The sequence below is a fragment of the Beta vulgaris genome, chromosome 2 (assembly GCF_026745355.1).
Source record: "Beta vulgaris subsp. vulgaris cultivar EL10 chromosome 2, EL10.2, whole genome shotgun sequence".
Classification (NCBI taxonomy): domain Eukaryota; kingdom Viridiplantae; phylum Streptophyta; class Magnoliopsida; order Caryophyllales; family Amaranthaceae; genus Beta; species Beta vulgaris.
This window is the reverse complement of record NC_079203.1, coordinates 10635772-10652497: the sequence shown is the minus strand read 5'-3', so window position 1 is coordinate 10652497 and position 16726 is coordinate 10635772. Positions and strand designations below refer to the sequence as shown.

Genomic DNA, 16726 nt, shown 5'->3' with positions numbered 1-16726 from the left:
TACTATCAATTACAATATGTGTTTAAAATTATACATTTTGGAATACTTCTTTACAAACAATGTAGCTTTTAGACCCTTACAAATAGCATTCGAATTTTTATGATTTATAAATTTAAAATTCTAGGATGTTTCTCCTAAATCATGGTGTGAATATTAACTTGTGATCTAAAGTTATTATAGTCATATATTTAATGTTATGGTGGAAAACGTGACCAATTATTTTTGCACGGGAATATTTTGTTCTTTAAAGTTAGGATTTTAGGATGTTTCTTCTAAAATCATTGTGTAAATATTAGCTCGTATAAAGTTTTCATAATTATGTCGTGTCTTAGGAATATTTCAAACTGGCTTAAGACCGTTTGTTCAATGACCGATGTAGTCAGGCTCCATTCTTTTGGATTGAGAGAAACTGAACTTAAGTGAACTGAACTGTGAGAAACTGAACATAACTGAACTGAATAGGGAGAAAGTTGAACATGAGAGAGTGTTTGATTTGAACTGAAAATAAGTCCAAAAGAATAGGGTGTTAATATATTTTTTTTTTGAAAGAGAATAGGGTGTTAATATTATGTTGGAACACGTGACCAATCTTTTCTTTTAGAAAAAAAATACTTAGATTGAAAAAATCTTCACTTTTCCCATTGCCTTGCTCAAGTGACTGATGAAAAAATATAAATACAATATGCATTTGGTAAACTTATTTCACCGTGTGACTCTTCTAAGTTAATACACCAAATTCTTAATTATTCCATCCGTTTTCTTTTGTTCTACCTATTTAGATTCTTGACACTATTCACAATTAGCCTTTATATGCACGCGATGCGTGCGTTAATTTTAAAACTTGTTATTCTATTAGATACTCCATTCGTACTTGATTTATGATTAAACTTAAATGTGAAAAATTCAACAGTTAGATGAATTTAGATATATTAATTCGCTAATGTAAAAAAATAAAAAAAGGTTGTGAGTGATTGTTAACATTAATTTTTTGTAAATGAATATTGAACAGAGAGAACAAAAATAATGAGTTGGTTTAACAGAATTAAAGAGTATCAAAGGTAGTGAATGTTCAGACTTTTCATGCGCACGTTATCTATGCCATCTTTTTTATAAGGTATAACTATTTGTCCATTTAATTTTTGATTGAAGTATTTGATGCATATACCATTTTAAACTTGTTTTAAATGGCAAGTTGGAATGAGAATTTTTAAATGATTTGCTTTTGTAATTTTTTTCATTCCATTAATTAGATCATTAAGGGTACTTTTAGTCACTTCAAAAAAGGACACCACACCTCCTCCCTTGGCTTATATAATAGAGATTGAAGATAATCTTCTAATTATTTTCAACATATGATAACCTATACACCAAAGATTTTTTTCATTATTAGTAGTAAATATACTTCTATAGTTCTAATTCTATATATAACCTCCTGAATCACTTTCTTCCAAAAATGGACATGGAAGATGAAATGTCTGAACATGTTATGATAAAATATTACGGTTTTCCTTGAAGACTTATACACTCATACAGCTCAAAGAAGTTGTAGTATATTGCCAACTTGAAATGAATTAACACAATGTCATATCAACATTATTGCAAGTTACTACTATGAATCAAATATCAATATTATTGCAGAGTTTGCAACTATGACATGTCTTAACGCCGCCAACTATGAATCACTACTTGCAACTTGAGGTCTCAATCTTGAAGAAAAATTGGTACTGAAAATTTTAGGACATACATTTAGGGGTCGTTTGGTTCAAAATAAGGAATGGAAAGGGAATGGAATGGGATGAAAGGATGGAATGGAAATGGAATGTGTTACTTTAGACACTTGTTTGTTTTGATGTAGGAATGGAATCATTGGCCTAATGACTCCCTTACTTTTTGTTTCCTATGGTGTTAGGAGGGTTTCAAGATGGGGGAATCAAAATTGGGTTAGTAAGGGAGTGAAAAAAATGGATAACCCAACCAAACATAAAATAAGGGAGTGTGTTACCTCAATCCATTTTCAAGCCTAAAATATTTCCAACCAAACGGACCCTTAGCGTCCTATTGCAACTGATACAGTTGATAAAAATTCTGAATTGTTATAGAAGTATATTGAAATAGAAAACCAAATTTCTGTATAAATCTTTTTTTAGTATAAAACTCCACATAAGCCAAAAGAAAAAACCAAAAAAATATGACCTATATTTTATTGCTGGTGCAGGTTGCAAACACAAACTATCCATGATTCTTCCTTTTTTTTCTTCCCTTCCCCATCATGTATCTAACTAGCATCTTAGTCTGGCAGTTGACAAAGTCCATAAAGTCAACTTGACCAAATTTATCCTATGTTTTTCCACACCTTGCTTTCCCATCTAACTCCAAAAAATAACTCACCCTCTCTATGAAATGGAGTTCTTCAAGAGAGCAAAAGTCTTCCGGCTAAAACGCAGCAGCAAAAGCAAGTACCTAATAGCCCACAAAGACGAGGAAACAATCAAGCAAAGCCGCGACAACTCCTCTGACAAGGCTCGTTGGTGCTACGAGCTTGTCGAGGGGAAACCCAATGTCATCCGCCTCAGGAGCTGCTCCAGCTGGCGTTACTTAACCACCACTGAAGATCCATTCCTGTTAGGAATGACAGGGAAGAAGGTTATACAGACAATCAACCAGGGTCCAACTACAGAGTGGGAGCCTATCAAAGAAGGCCTCTATATCAAACTTAAGAGTCACACAGGAAGTACATTAAAGGCCAACCGGGGGCCTCCTCCTTGGAGAAATTCTGTCACCCATGATGAACCAGGTCATTGGACAAGCACTGAATATATGACATTGTGGATCGTTGATTTAGTTGAGATCGATTATCAATCATCAAAGAAGGGTGATACTGATTCTATATCAACGGAGGAAATTAAGAGGATCAATGTTGTTTCCGTGTCTTGCAATGTAGCCGATCAAGAGGTTAAGATGTCTGCTAAAGATGTGAGTTCCTTTATTCTTGTTTTTACACTTTGTATTATGTCCAAAACTTTTATTATAAAAGTAACTAATTGCAAATGTAATGGTCATACTTAATCACATAATATTGCTTTTCATACTGTTCCGGTATGGGACAAGTCACAGGGTTCTGAACCGGTAAGTCCTTGTATTCAAGCCGGGTTGGATTCCTGCAAAATAGAATAAGTGAACTAGCCTCGGGGGTTGATCCGAGGAACGCCCCTCCGATGCCTAAGTCAGTATTAGGTTTAAAGCCGGTAGCTCTCAAGTATAATGTATTGGGATTCGTGTACGTACCTTATGACTCAGATCAACGGAGTATTTATAGGGACTTGATTAAGCCCATCTCATTGTTGGGCCCGGTAATCACGGGAGAGATTCCCAGGAATATTCCGTTAGGATATATTCTTATCTTTAACTGAAAATATATCTTTTTAGGCCCGTAGGCGTTGTAGATATAAAATGGATCTTAGCCCAGACTCGTAAGCCCAAAAGCTATTAGACCGGTATCAATTGAACCGGTATGGAACTTAGTCAGCCCCCATACAACTAGCCCCCAAGCCGGTATGCCTATTATAGGCGTATCCGATTTAATAGGTTGCAAACCGTTATGGGAGATGCTGAGTTACTTTTAGCGAGAGAATGTGAATCGTTGTCAGGGAATTCCAACGGTCACCTCGAGCTGCGTACCTACATTGAAAGCTCTTCGAAGAGTGATTGCTTCACAGCTGGGTGCTACTAAAACACGTGGCATGATCATGTCGGGAAGACGAAGCGTCACTTAATCTCGACCGCGACTTTTTCTATAAATACCTCTTGTGCAACCTCTACTTCTCACTTCTTGCAATCTCTCTCTTGTGATCGTGCTCATATCGGACTTTCTCTCTCCAAAATCCTTTCGTTTCCTTGGCGGCATTTGCTTGATCTCTCATTCCGGCCTCACGCTACCAGTTGATTCCGGTGTATTTTCCCTTCGCGTCTTTACTTCCAGGTATTTTATCAAAACTTTTTCCGATCTTTCATACCGTCTTATTTATAATGTCGTCCAATTCTGAAAATTCTGATTCCCAAGACATATCTAAGTCTCCTTCTATTATGAGTGAGAGTGATGCCGAGTCTGATAACACCTCCATTAGGTCAGTAGAGGTTACCACATCCCCTGGTTACTCCTACTTCAGAACATAGGGTAAATAGCCAGAATGATTGTAGTACTTCCGGTAGACCAGATGTGGAGCCGGCCATTCATGCCTCCCCTTTAAAGATGGTACTGGGACAAGCCGGGGCTTTAGGTCAGTATGGAACCATGAGAGGTCTAGCTGAACATTCCCCTGAATTGTTTCCTTCCGGCTCGTCTCCTGTCAGGTGCTCTACCTTTGAGGTGGGTGAGACATCCTATAGACCGGTACCTAGGGAGATTCCGGCCTCTCCTGTCCACTCAGATGCTGTAGAGAGTGTAGAAAAATATGTAGCGGGGACGGATGAGGAGTCCACCACCTTAGAAGCTGAGTCGGATTCTGACCGAGAGGACCCTCCCGAGATAATCCCTGAGGATTCTGATAAGGATACCCTAGCGGAACTGTTCATGCCGCCCAGTGATGAGGGCTGTGCTGGTAGTGTCCAATTAGATAGCGGCTGGGCGAGGACCTGCCGGCAAAGCAAATTTCTGATTAAGGGTCCCCAATATTTTGCTTTTCCGGACGATTACAAATTAGTCCTTCCGGCTGAAGGAAGCCGTGTAACAGATTGCCCTTCCGGTCATGTGGCTATTTATGCCCACATGCTTGATTTTGGACTGCGATTTCCCTTGGATCCATTTTTCGTCAAGGTCTTTAAAGCCTGGAACATATGTTTGGCTCAACTGACCCCCTTAGGATGGCGGAATTTGATGGCCTATGCTTGGGTTGTCCGTTATAAGGGTTTTCCGGAAACCTTGAACCTCTTCTGCAAACTCCACTGGATTAAGGAAGACGGCTCTGCCAAGGGTAAAGGGGCCGGGAAGAAAAGTAAGTCCCGGGATAACGAGCTTGAGGGCCGTGGCGGGTGGATGTCGATATACACGAAAGCGGGTAAGTTAACGGTTTACCCCAAACCTAGCTCCCTCAAGCTCTGGAGAGGCCGATTCTTCTGGGTGCGTGTTCCTGATGATTTCCCTTTGAGACGTCAATGGACTAAACCCCGTTCTCGCATGGAACATATCAGGGATAGGGGTTTAACCCGCCGGGAACGTGTGGCCTTTGATTACTTTGCGTCGGACTCTATCCCGGCGCTGAGAGGCAAGAAGAGAATACCAGTTCCCAAGTACTGGCTTCCTCACACCAGCTATGTTTTTACTAACCCGGCTTTGTCGGCCTTAGGCTTCTGCCGGTCTGACCCATACGGTGTGTTTTGTTTTTGCTTTTGTTTGCTATATTTCTGCTTTAATTGCTGTTTTCTGACTGCGATCTCGTCCTCTTTGTAGGCAAGGATTTCTGATCCGTGAAGCCCTTCACGTCGACAGATCTTACCGGCCTTTGAGTAACATGCCTCCTAAGCCTGCAAGCAAGTACGTCCCTATCCAACTGCCGGCTGGTGGCGGCCGAGGAGGCCGAGGTGGTCGGGGGTCCGTCCGGAGATCCGGTACTGACGACGATGTTAGGGATACTATTCTCCTGCAACGCCGTCAGGCGGAGGTTCAGGCCCGGAAAAGGAAACCGGAGCAGACGGTGGCCGAGCCGGCGGCCAAAAAGATTGCCTCTAGGGTTGGCAAGGACAAGGAAACTAATGTTTCCACTGCTCCCCCCTTGCTTTCCGGCCGGGTTGCCGAGGTAGGCACCTCCTCCCTGCGGCCCTAGATCTATAAGCAACTTACTCTGCCGGATATGGTTCCCGGCCTGGAGCCCTTCGCCAAGCCCAGAAAGCAGGGCTATCTGGAGCGAGACCGGATGGAGATGCTGGATGTTTTGAAGAGGCGCTGGGCTCGCTCTCCGGTGAAGAATGGCGAGAAGTTCGATCCAAAGATGACTGTTTTGGACGACGAATCGCTGCTCTTGGACCGTCCTCTTGAGGGCGGGAATCTGGGATACCGTATTTTAAAAGCTACACAGCTTAAATACGACATTCCGGTGGACGAGGTTTATACGCTTGCCGCCACGCATGCGCATAATTTGGCCCTGGTAAGATCAACAACCTTTACCTTTTCTTTTGCAAGTTTGCTATCGGTCTATTCGTTGTCTTGACCTTTCTGTTTCTCTTTGCCTTTTGCAGTCTGCCCAGTCCGGTAAAGAGCTCTGCGACTTCTACCGGTACTTTCAGACTTCTTACTTCAACGAAGTTAAGGAGAATAAGGAGCTGAAAGGTAGAATGGCCGTTAAGGAGCAAGAGCTGCTTGCGGCAATTACCGAGAAGAACGACGCGCTGGCTGCGGAGAGCAAGGCTGATGCCACCCTGACAAAGGCGGTGGAAGATCACTCTGTGGTCCTGTTCAATAAGGATGAGGAGATTAGGCTTCTCCGGGGACAAATTTCTGAAGCCAAAGAGCTGGAGCGCGCCACCGTTAGGGAGTACCAAAAGGGTATGGACTTCGTAAGCCGTTTACTCAACCGGTACAACGGTGGCTGGTCTGCGGCCATGAGATGTGTTCGTCACACCTTCCCGGAGCTCGACTGGTCCAAGATCGAGAGGCGCATACCAACCTCGTCCATGGGCTACCTGTTGAAGGTGAGGACCTGGATCCCGGTGTTACTGAAGCTGACATCGCCAATGCTGACCCCAGAGTTGAATTTGAGAGGAGCAAGAGGCTGTCAACGACGCCGCGATACTTCAACCCTGATGCGATCCTACTCTGGAGGAGCCAGTGGTTGTTGTTGACGGCTCTGAGAGAAGAGCAAGCCAAGTAGACTCTCAGCCTTCCTCCTTGCCCTTCTTGTATTGGGTCACTTTGTGGGTGGTGTGCTTTATGCCCCCATGCCGTCTTTCTTCTTGGGCTGCCAAACTATCTTTACCAATCTGTAAATCCGTTCGCCTGTGATCGGCTTTTTGCTTTTCTTTTGGCGGTCATACCGTATGTGGTTGACTGCTTAGCTCTAGGATTGTAATTTTTCATTGATTAATGAAGTACAGTTTTTTGATGGACTTTTGTATCGTCTTTTATTGTTTGTTATGTTTGTGGTTATTGACCGATTTCCATGTTGTCATTGACGGTTTAATGCTTAATTTATTTTATAGCGGCAGATCCACGAAGGTCATTGACCGGTTTCACACTATTGATTACTTCAGCAGATCCACTAAGGTCATTGACTGATTAATCAATAATGCTTAATTTATTTTATACCGGCAGATCCACGAAGGTCATTGACCGGTTTCACACTATTGATTAATTCAGCAGATCCACTAAGGTCATTGACTGATTAATCAATAATGTTTAATTTATTTTATACCGGCAGATCCACGAAGGTCATTGACCGGTTTACACTATTGATTAATTCAGCAGATCCACTAAGGTCATCGACTGATTAATCAATAATGTTTAATTTTTTATACCGGCAGATCCACGAAGGTCATTGACCGGTTTCACACTATTGATTAATTCAGCAGATCCACTAAGGTCATTGACTGATTAATCAATAATGTTTAATTTATTTTATACCGGCAGATCCACGAAGGTCATTGACCGGTTTCACACTATTGATTAATTCAGCAGATCCACTAAGGTCATTGACTGATTAATCAATAATGTTTAATTTATTTTATACCGGCAGATCCACGAAGGTCATTGACGGGTTTCACACTGATGGGGTGGGGCAGCATTGACTGATGTGTGTGGAAGATGCTCATTTTATTAAGATAAAACGGCTCTCCCCGGCTATGCCGGAATTATTGCCTACAATTTAACTAATAAATCTCTGGCACAGGCGCCTGATTATTCACTCCTACTGGCAACATTGCCAATCTGATAACTAAACATAGTATTTCTTAAGGACACTGGCGTTCCAACTATTTTTCAACAGCTTGCCTGCCATGTCTTCGAGCCGATATGACCCTGGTACTATCTCTTCTTTGACCAAGTAAGGTCCTTCCCAATTGGCCGTAAGCTTTCCGTCCACGTGGGCTTTTCCCGTCGCTGCCGTCCACCTGAGGACGAGGTCTCCTTTGGAGATTGGACGGCTTTGCACTCTTTTATTGTAGGCTTTGCTTATCCGGTCTTTGTATGCTGCCGACCTCAGCTCTGCAGCCAATCTGACCTCTTGCAAGAGGTCTAAGTCCTCCTGTTCATTCAAAACGGGCTCATAGTTCAGAATCCGCCAGTTGGGTAATCCTACTTCCACCGGGAGTACCGCCTCTGCCCCGAAAGCTAACCTGAACGGGGTTTCTCCGGTGGCCTCCTTTTCGGTGGTCCTGTTGGACCACAGCACTGCTGGTACCATGTCGGCCCATGCTCCCTTCAGCTCATCTAACCTTTTCTTAAGGGCATTGAGGATTTGTTTGTTAGCGGCTTCAGCTTGGCCGTTGCTTTGCGGATGGCAGACTGAAGAGTAGGCGAACTTGATGCTGTAAGGACGCAAAAAGTCGCGTATCGGACCGCAATCGAACTGGACGCCATGATCCATCACTATTCCCATCGGGATGCCGAACCTAGTGATGATGTTCTGCCAGATAAACTTCTTTACCTGATTAGCCGTTATTTTTGCCGTTGGCTCTGCCTCTATCCATTTCGTGAAGTAGTCAATACCCACTATTAAGAATTTTCTTCCCCCGGATGCCGGCGTAAAGGGCCCTATAATGTCCATCCCCCACTGTGCGAAAGGGATTGGATTTAATATCGGCTGGAGATCATTGGCCGGCTGGTTGATCACTGGTGCGAACCTTTGACACTTATCGCATTTTTTCACGTAGGTTTGGGCATCCGTCAGCATTGTAGGCCAGTAAAACCCTGCTCGCAGTGCTTTCAGTGCTAACGCTTTACCCCCGATATGGTTCCCGCATATTCCTTCATGAATTTCCTCTATTATTTTGTCGCTTCGTTGGCCGTGACGCACCTTAGTAAAGGTAGTGAGAACCCTTTTTGTACAACTGCCCTTGAAAGATGCAATACCAGACAGATATCCCTTCTCAGTTTTTGTGCCGTCATCTTATCTTCCGGGAGCTCACCTTTGAGCTTATATGCCAGTATACCCTCATACCATTCTGGTTCGGTAGCGATTGTATTAACGGATGCTGGGACAACTTCATACTTCTGCTACCAAGGTCTCCACCCTGACGTTCCTTTTCTTGTCGTTAGACTGGAACTCGCCAGTTTTGATAAGGCGCTGCCGCCATGTTTTCTGCTCTCGGGACCAATTGCACTTCGAAGCTTGTAGTCCCTTTACCATGTTCTTTACCAGATGTAGGTATTTCTGCATTACCGGTTCTCGGGCCTCATACGTTCCCTCAATTTGGCTTGAGATTAATTGTGAGTCCGTTATCATAATGACGTTTCTTGCTCCAGCCGCAATGCTCAGACTTAGTCCGGCCAGGGCTGCTTCGTACTCAGCTTCATTGTTGGAGGCCTTAAACCCGAAGCGGATGGCATGTTCAAAGATTTCCCCTTCCGGAGATGTCATGACCACTCCGGCTCCGGCTCCACTCTGGGCTGCTGATCCATCCACCTCGATTTTCCACCTGCCGGCGGATTCTGCGGGTTCAGAGTAAGTTGTCTCCACTATGAAGTCTGCTAAAGCTTGGGCTTTGATCGCGGTACGCGGCCGGTATTCTATGTCGAACTCCGACAGCTCATTGCCCACTTCAATAGTCTCCCTGTGGTGTCTAGTTTGTGGAGGGCTTTTTCCAAAGGCTGATTTGTGAGGACTTGGACAGTGTGGGAGTCAAAGTATGGTCTCAGCTTTCTTGCTGCAATCAAGACGGCATAGGCCATTTTTTCCAGCAGTTCATACCTCTGCTCTGCTCCGGCAAGTACGTGACTGACAAAGTATATGGGGCTTTGCTGCCCTCCCGTTCACCAGTAACACCGCCGCGACCGTCTTCTCGGTTACCGACACATATAGCTGTAGTTTTTCCCCCAACTCTGGCCGGTTATGGTGGGCAGTCGTTGGAAGTGCTCCTTTACCTTTTCGAAGGCTTGCTTCTGCTCTTCTCCCCATTCAAACTTCTTATTTCCTCGGAGTATTTTGAAGAATGGCAAGGCCTTCTCTGCTGATTTGGAAACGAACCTTGTTAGGGCCGCCATCCTCCCTGTCAGCTTTTGAATGTCCCGGATGCTCTTTGGCTCCGGGAGGTCACTGATGGCTTTAATTTTGTCCGGGTTGGCATCTATCCCCCTTTCGCTCACCATGAAGCCGAGGAACTTGCCGGATCGTACTCCAAACACGCATTTCTTCGGGTTTAACTTCATTTGGTGTTGCCGGAGTGTTTCGAATGTTTCTTCTAGGTCAACTATATGGTCCTCTTCAGTTAAGCTCTTAACTATACTGTCTCCATATATACTTCTACATTTCTGCCTTTTTGGTGTTCGAAGATCTTGTCTACCAGCTTTTGATAGGTAGCACCGGCATTTTTGAGTCCAAACGGCATTGCTTTTATGGCGTAAACTCCGCGTCTGTGATGAAGGCCGCTTTATTCCTGTCGGACTTGAGCAAGCTTATCTGGTGGTACCCTGAGAAAGCATCCATGAAACTTAACAATGCATGGCCGCTAGTTGAGTCTACTAGCTGGTGAATTCTCGGCAAGGGGTAGCAGTCCTTTGGGCAGGCTTTGTTGAGGTCGGTAAAGTCTACACACATGCGCCATGTCCCATTGGATTTTTTCACCATTACTACATTTGCCAACCACTCCGGGTAGTCGCAGGGTTCAATAAAGTCTGCCGCCAGCAGCTTGTCTACTTCCACCTTAATAGCCGCGTTCTTTTCTGCTGAGAAGTTTCGCTTCTTTTGCTTTACCGGCCTTACCCTCGTTCACGTTCAGGCGATGTACCATGAAATCCGGATCAATGCCCGGCATTTCGTCTGCCGAGAAGGCGAAAATGTCGGCATGCCCTCTTAACAGGGAAATTAAGTTGACCTTCACTTCTTCACCCAAATCAGATCCGATTTTCACTGTTCTGTCAGGTCTGTCTTCTTCCAAACTTATTTCTTCCGTTTCTCCCGCAGGGCTAGGCCTCGGCTGATCTGCCGGCCTTCCCTCGAAATTCTCCATGGACAGGTCCTTCCTGACCTTATTTTCCAGCCTTCTCCGTTTTCTTTCCAACGGCGGCGTGTCGGCCGGTCTTTTATGATCAGAGTGTTTTAGTGCGGTAAGGTAGCATGCCCTTGCCGACTCTTGATTGCCTCTGATTTTCTCCGGGTTACCGTCGTTAGAGGTGTAGATCATGGTAAGGTGATATGTTGAGACCACAGCCTGGGCGTCATGAATTAGCGGCCTCCCAATGATGGCATTATACGCCGCCGGGACGTCTACAACCAGAAATTCCACCATGAGGTCTTTCGATCGGGACCCTTCTCCTATTTTGACCGCCAACTTTACCGTCCCTTCTGGGACAACAGATGCTCCTGTGAAGCCGATAACCGGGTAAGAGACTGGTTTCAGACATGTTTCGTCAAATCCCATCTTTTCAAATGTCTCTTTGTAGAGGATATTGGCGGAGCTTCCTCCGTCACTAGACACGGTGAACCATCGCATTGGAAATTTGCAGAGATACTACCAAAGGGTCGTCGTGAGGATAGACGATTCCCTTAGCGTCCTCTGAGGTAAAAGCTACAGACGGCATAGATGGGGGTGCCGGCCATTTTCTGGCGTTGTTATAGTTCACCTGGTGACGGACTTCTTTGAGGCTGGCTTTCACCCGTGAATCTACCGCCTCTAGTTGGTCCTCCGCTGATGATGTGGATCTCAGTGATCCTGTCCTTTAACCGGCCTTCTATTGCCATTGTCGTCCTCCCTGGGAGGAGTCTTGCGATCGTTCCTTGATAGGTACTGGGTAAAGTAGCCTCGCATAACGAGGTCTTCGATCCCGTCCTTAAGGTCCTTACAATGTCTGTTTTGTGGCCGTAATCATCATGAAATTCGCACCACTTGGACTTATCCCTACCCTTGTAGTACATTTTTCGCGGCCTTTGCCACTTATCGTCCTTACTATGAAGTTCAAAAATCCGGGCCCGGGATATTGTTAGAGGAGTATAATTGTTGTATTTGTCTGGCCTCCCTTCGAACCCCTTTTTCACGAGTTGCTTTCCTCTTTTCTGCCAGTTGACTCCGATTTTTTATCCTTCCGGTATTTGTCATCCCGGCGATCCTTATCTTTGTCTTTCTCTTTGTCTTTTTCTATGGCCACTGGCCTTTTTGCGTTAGCTGCCTTGTCAAACTCTTCCCCCTAATGAAGTCATTAGCCTTTCCCAGGACTTCTGTTAGGCATGTCATCTTTTTTCTGCCGAGATAACTGCGAAATGGGGTCCTTCTTTCAACCCGTCATTAGGGCCAGTACTGCTACTTCCTGCTGCAGTGTTGGGATGGTGACGGCTTCGGCATTGAAACGCCCGACATAATCCCTCAAGCTTTCAGTCTCCCCTTGTTTAATAGACATTAACTCGCCGGTTGTTCGTTCGCGACGCTTATTGCTGACAAAGTGTGTTACGAACATGGATGTCAGTTGTCGGAAATCGAACACAGTTGCCGGCGGAATGCTTTTAAACCAGGTCTGCCCAACCCGGTTAAGGTGGATGGGAACACCTTACACCATACTGAGTCAGTATCAGTGTACAACATCATATGGCCCTCATAAGCCGAGAGGTGATCCTCTGGGTCCGTCTTACCGTCATACTTACATGTCGGCATTTTCAGTTTTTCCATGGGCTCCTGTAGAATTGCAGTGGAAAAGGGGGAATTCCGTAATGACACCTGCGCTCTACCCGGTATTCACTTCGGCTTCTCGGCTGGGAGGAATGCTGCTGAACCTCAGTATCCTGCGCCTCCTCCTCTTCTTCCTCCTCATTCCCCACCTGCTCTGTGGGGGTCTTCGAATGCGCCACCTGATCCTGGTCATGCCGGTCTCGCTCACCTTGGCGGCCCGTCCATGGAGTACGAAGTTTTCTCACCGGACTGTGGGCTCTGCTCAAGGGTCGCTTTGGCCGGGGACCGGTCGGTGGAGTTCCGCTTGCCATTGCCTGAAACACTTCCGCTGCGCTTCTGAGTTGCTCTGGGGTGAACATATTCTGCAAGGTGTGGAAGATATCTTCCTGGGGAGTTTCAGGAGTTTTCCTAGTGTTCACAGGCGGTCGAGTGTGCCTAGCGGCCGGCAGCGGAGTTGAATACCCCGGGGTGCTTGGTCAATGGGGACATTGTTCTCATCGGTTTCCGGCATCCCTAATGGCTGCTTAGGATCCATAAGGGTTGTTTGGATGCAAGGGATGGCTTAGACTACAAGGTATTGTCTCCCCTCCTTCTAGCGCCAATTGTTCCGGTATGGACAAATCACAGGGTTCTGAACCGGTAAGTCCTTGTATTCAAGCCGGGTTGGATTCCTGCAAAATAGAATAAGTGAACTAGCCTCGGGGGTTGATCCGAGGAACGCCCCTCCGATGCCTAAGTCAGTATTAGGTTTAAAGCCGGTAGCTCTCAAGTATAATGTATTGGGATTCGTGTACGTACCTTATGACTCAGATCAACGGAGTATTTATAGGGACTTGATTAAGCCCATCTCATTGTTGGGCCCGGTAATCACGGGAGAGATTCCCAGAAATATTCCCTTAGGATATATTCTTATCTTTAACTGAAAATATATCTTTTTAGGCCCGTAGGCGCTGTAGATATAAAATGGATCTTAGCCCAGACTCGTAAGCCCAAAAGCTATTAGACCGGTATCAATTGAACCGGTATGGAACTTAGTCAGCCCCCATACACATACATTTTCATACTACTGTGAAATTTTGATATAAGAGTTGGAATATTTTCCTTTAGTTATGATTCTTTTTTTATTTTTTAGGCATGTGTATTTCTCTAATATCTAATGTATGCAAATTTTGCATATATAGTAGTGCATTTTTGGTAATTTTGTGAAATTCTTGTTCGAGACACCCCTTATGGATTTGCAAATAGCCAGAACTAAGTATATCACTATCAACCTCTTCCTTTTTTTGATTCAGATGTCAGTAGGATAGCCTTCTATAATGAAATATTTAAATTAGAAATACTGATACTGCTATCCAATTTTGATTATTGTTAAACCCAGAAATCTGATTCCGCCATCAAACTCAAGTCTAACCTTGATGACACACTTAATATCAACAAAGTGAATGGTACACACACAGATAGAGTGTCAGAATACTCTGTCCAGAGAGCTAATAAGCAAACATTTGATCAACTGAAAATCAAAGACTTCCATACCATCTTATCCTTGGGGAGAGATAATGAGCTAGAGAAGGCAGTGAACGTGCTTATCATTGATGCAAAATCCAAAGGCCGAGGTAAAGTCCCTAGTAAACTTGTTGAAGTTCAAGAGAAACTCAAGTCAATGAAGAAAAATCATGAATCAGCCTCTAAGAATTCTGTCGAGTATTCTAAATTCTCTACAAGAAGATCAGAGATCAGGGATAAGCTTAAAAAGGATGCTGCTCAAGCTCGTGAGCTAGAGACTGTTGAAATCAATCTTAGTAACACAATTCTAGAAGCAAAAGCCAAGAAAGAGGAGTTGTTGAAGCAACTAGAAAAGACTGAAAGTGCCATCAAGGATGTTGAGAAAGCTCGGAGTGGTAATATGGCTATTGTTGAAGAGCTCATATCGAGAATAGAGAAGAAGAGCAAGGGGTTTAAGGAGATGGAAAGCAAGGAGAAATCATGGCGGATGAGGAAAAATGAGGCTGAAAGAATGCTACAAAGAATTGAGAAAGACTGGGAGATAGTTAAGAGTAGGTTTCCGCATATTTGATTACATATAGGTTTCGTTTGGTAGGGTGTAAAATGTTTTTCTGGAAAACTGTTTTCCTTTATTTTCAGTTTTACATTGTTTGGTTGGCAAAAGAGTGTAAAATCATTTTCCCTTGGGATAAAATTACTCTCCTAATAATGGAAAACCATTTTCCTTTCAAAATGAAGGGAAAACTATATTCCTTATCTCTCTTGTACACTCCTCTCACTACCTCCTTACTTTCCCTTTCATTTTCCTTTCATTTCATCATTTTTCTTACATCGAACCAAACAACGGAAAACTAATTTTGGAATTGTGTTTTCCATTGTAAATTGTTTTCCATGAAAATCATTTCACACTGAAAATGTTTTACGCCCTACCAAACGGAGCCATAATGGTGCATCAGGCTATATCATGGAAAAATTGGCACTTGTGTTCAAAAACTAATTACTGTAAGCAAGCCATAAATTTTAATCACTGTCATTTGATCTCATATTTTCAGAATATGATTGTAACAACTTATGAACCTATATAGGTATAATAAGAGTATTAATTTAATATAACAAGATTTACTACATGAAGTATAATAAGAATAGGGGTTTGAGAATTATTAAGAAAAGATAGAGTTGATTTTCAGTAAATCTAGAAAATCAATAATACATAGTTTTTTTATGGCAAGCAACCGTCCTAAATGTTCCTCTTTCTACTGCATATAAACTACTACTATTTAGCATTATACGATAGGACTTCTTATCTGATTATTATGGTCGTTATATTAAAATTGTCAACAACTACCTAATAAATATCACTTTTCATAAACAACTACCTAATATAAAACTTTTTTAATTCAACTACCTAATATAGCTATTCCGTCAACATAACACTACCAAAACCGTTAACTTTTGAATTTTCCGTCAATTTTTCGAAAATCCCCAATTATATGAACACTAATTTCGATCATTTCAAGAAACCCCATTTTGATGAACCTTAATTTCATCAATTTTTCCACAAATTCCAATTTATAAATCAATTCCCCAAAACCCCAATTTATAAACCCAGATTTCATTAATTTCTACTTAAGGAAAATTAATGAAATCCCCAATTACTTAACAAATAAGGGTTTAGAAATTGGGGGTTTTGGAAAATTAATGAAATATGGGTTTATAAATTGGGATTTGGGGGAAAATTGATGAAATTAAGATTTATTAAAACGGGGTTTGAAATAGTTAAAGTTAGGGTTCATGTAATTGGGGATTTTCGAAAATTTAACGGAAAATTCAAAAGTTAACGGTTTTGGTAGTGTTATGTTGACGGAATAGCTGTATTAGGTAGTTGAATTAAAAAAGTTTTATATTAGGTAGTTGTTTATGAAAAGTGATATATATTAGGTAGTTGTTGACAATTTTAGCTAAAATATTTGAAGTTTTCACCAAAGCGAAAGTATTGTTACAGAAGAAAAAAACATAGAGAGGAATTTGCATCTTTAATTAGCATATTTATCTTCATTAAAACTTGCAAGTGTTGAACAACGAAGAGGAGTACTCAAGAACAGCTTCTTGATTGGCTTGTTATCTAGACTAGATTATGGAATTATCATGACATATCTATCTAGTAACGTTTTTAATACTATTTCTTATCGGATTTTGATTTTCTTGTACTCATATTATATAAAGCACCACAAGTCCACAGCATAGAATAAACTCATGAACATTTAAGCTTCCCCTACGTCCTAATATTTTTAGCTTAGCACTCCAAAGTCCAAACGTTTTTCATTTAGCTAGCATCACTGCTCACACCATCATCAAGAACTGAAGAACACCACTAACACCACTAAGACTACCACCAGTATCAACGGTACCCTATCGCGCC

General features: G+C 42.9%; 1 protein-coding gene across 1 annotated transcript; it reads left to right on the top strand.

Annotated features, from left to right (window-relative positions):
* Positions 1-2244: 2244 nt before the first annotated feature.
* LOC104884564 (uncharacterized) lies at positions 2245-15358 on the top strand. The gene is made up of 2 exons (XM_010669239.4): positions 2245-2973; positions 14183-15358. Exons 1-2 carry the CDS (start codon positions 2401-2403, stop codon positions 14876-14878), a joined length of 1269 nt encoding a protein of 422 aa, XP_010667541.1. The 5' UTR covers positions 2245-2400; the 3' UTR covers positions 14879-15358.
* Positions 15359-16726: the final 1368 nt, after the last annotated feature.

Excerpts from the sequence above, each read along its gene's own strand:
- LOC104884564 (XM_010669239.4), top strand. The coding sequence starts at position 2,401 with ATGGAGTTCTTCAAGAGAGCAAAAGTCTTCCGGCTAAAACGCAGCAGC. Across the intron at positions 2,974-14,182 it reads TTAAGATGTCTGCTAAAGAT|AAATCTGATTCCGCCATCAA; the intron begins GTGAGTTCCTTT and ends TGTTAAACCCAG.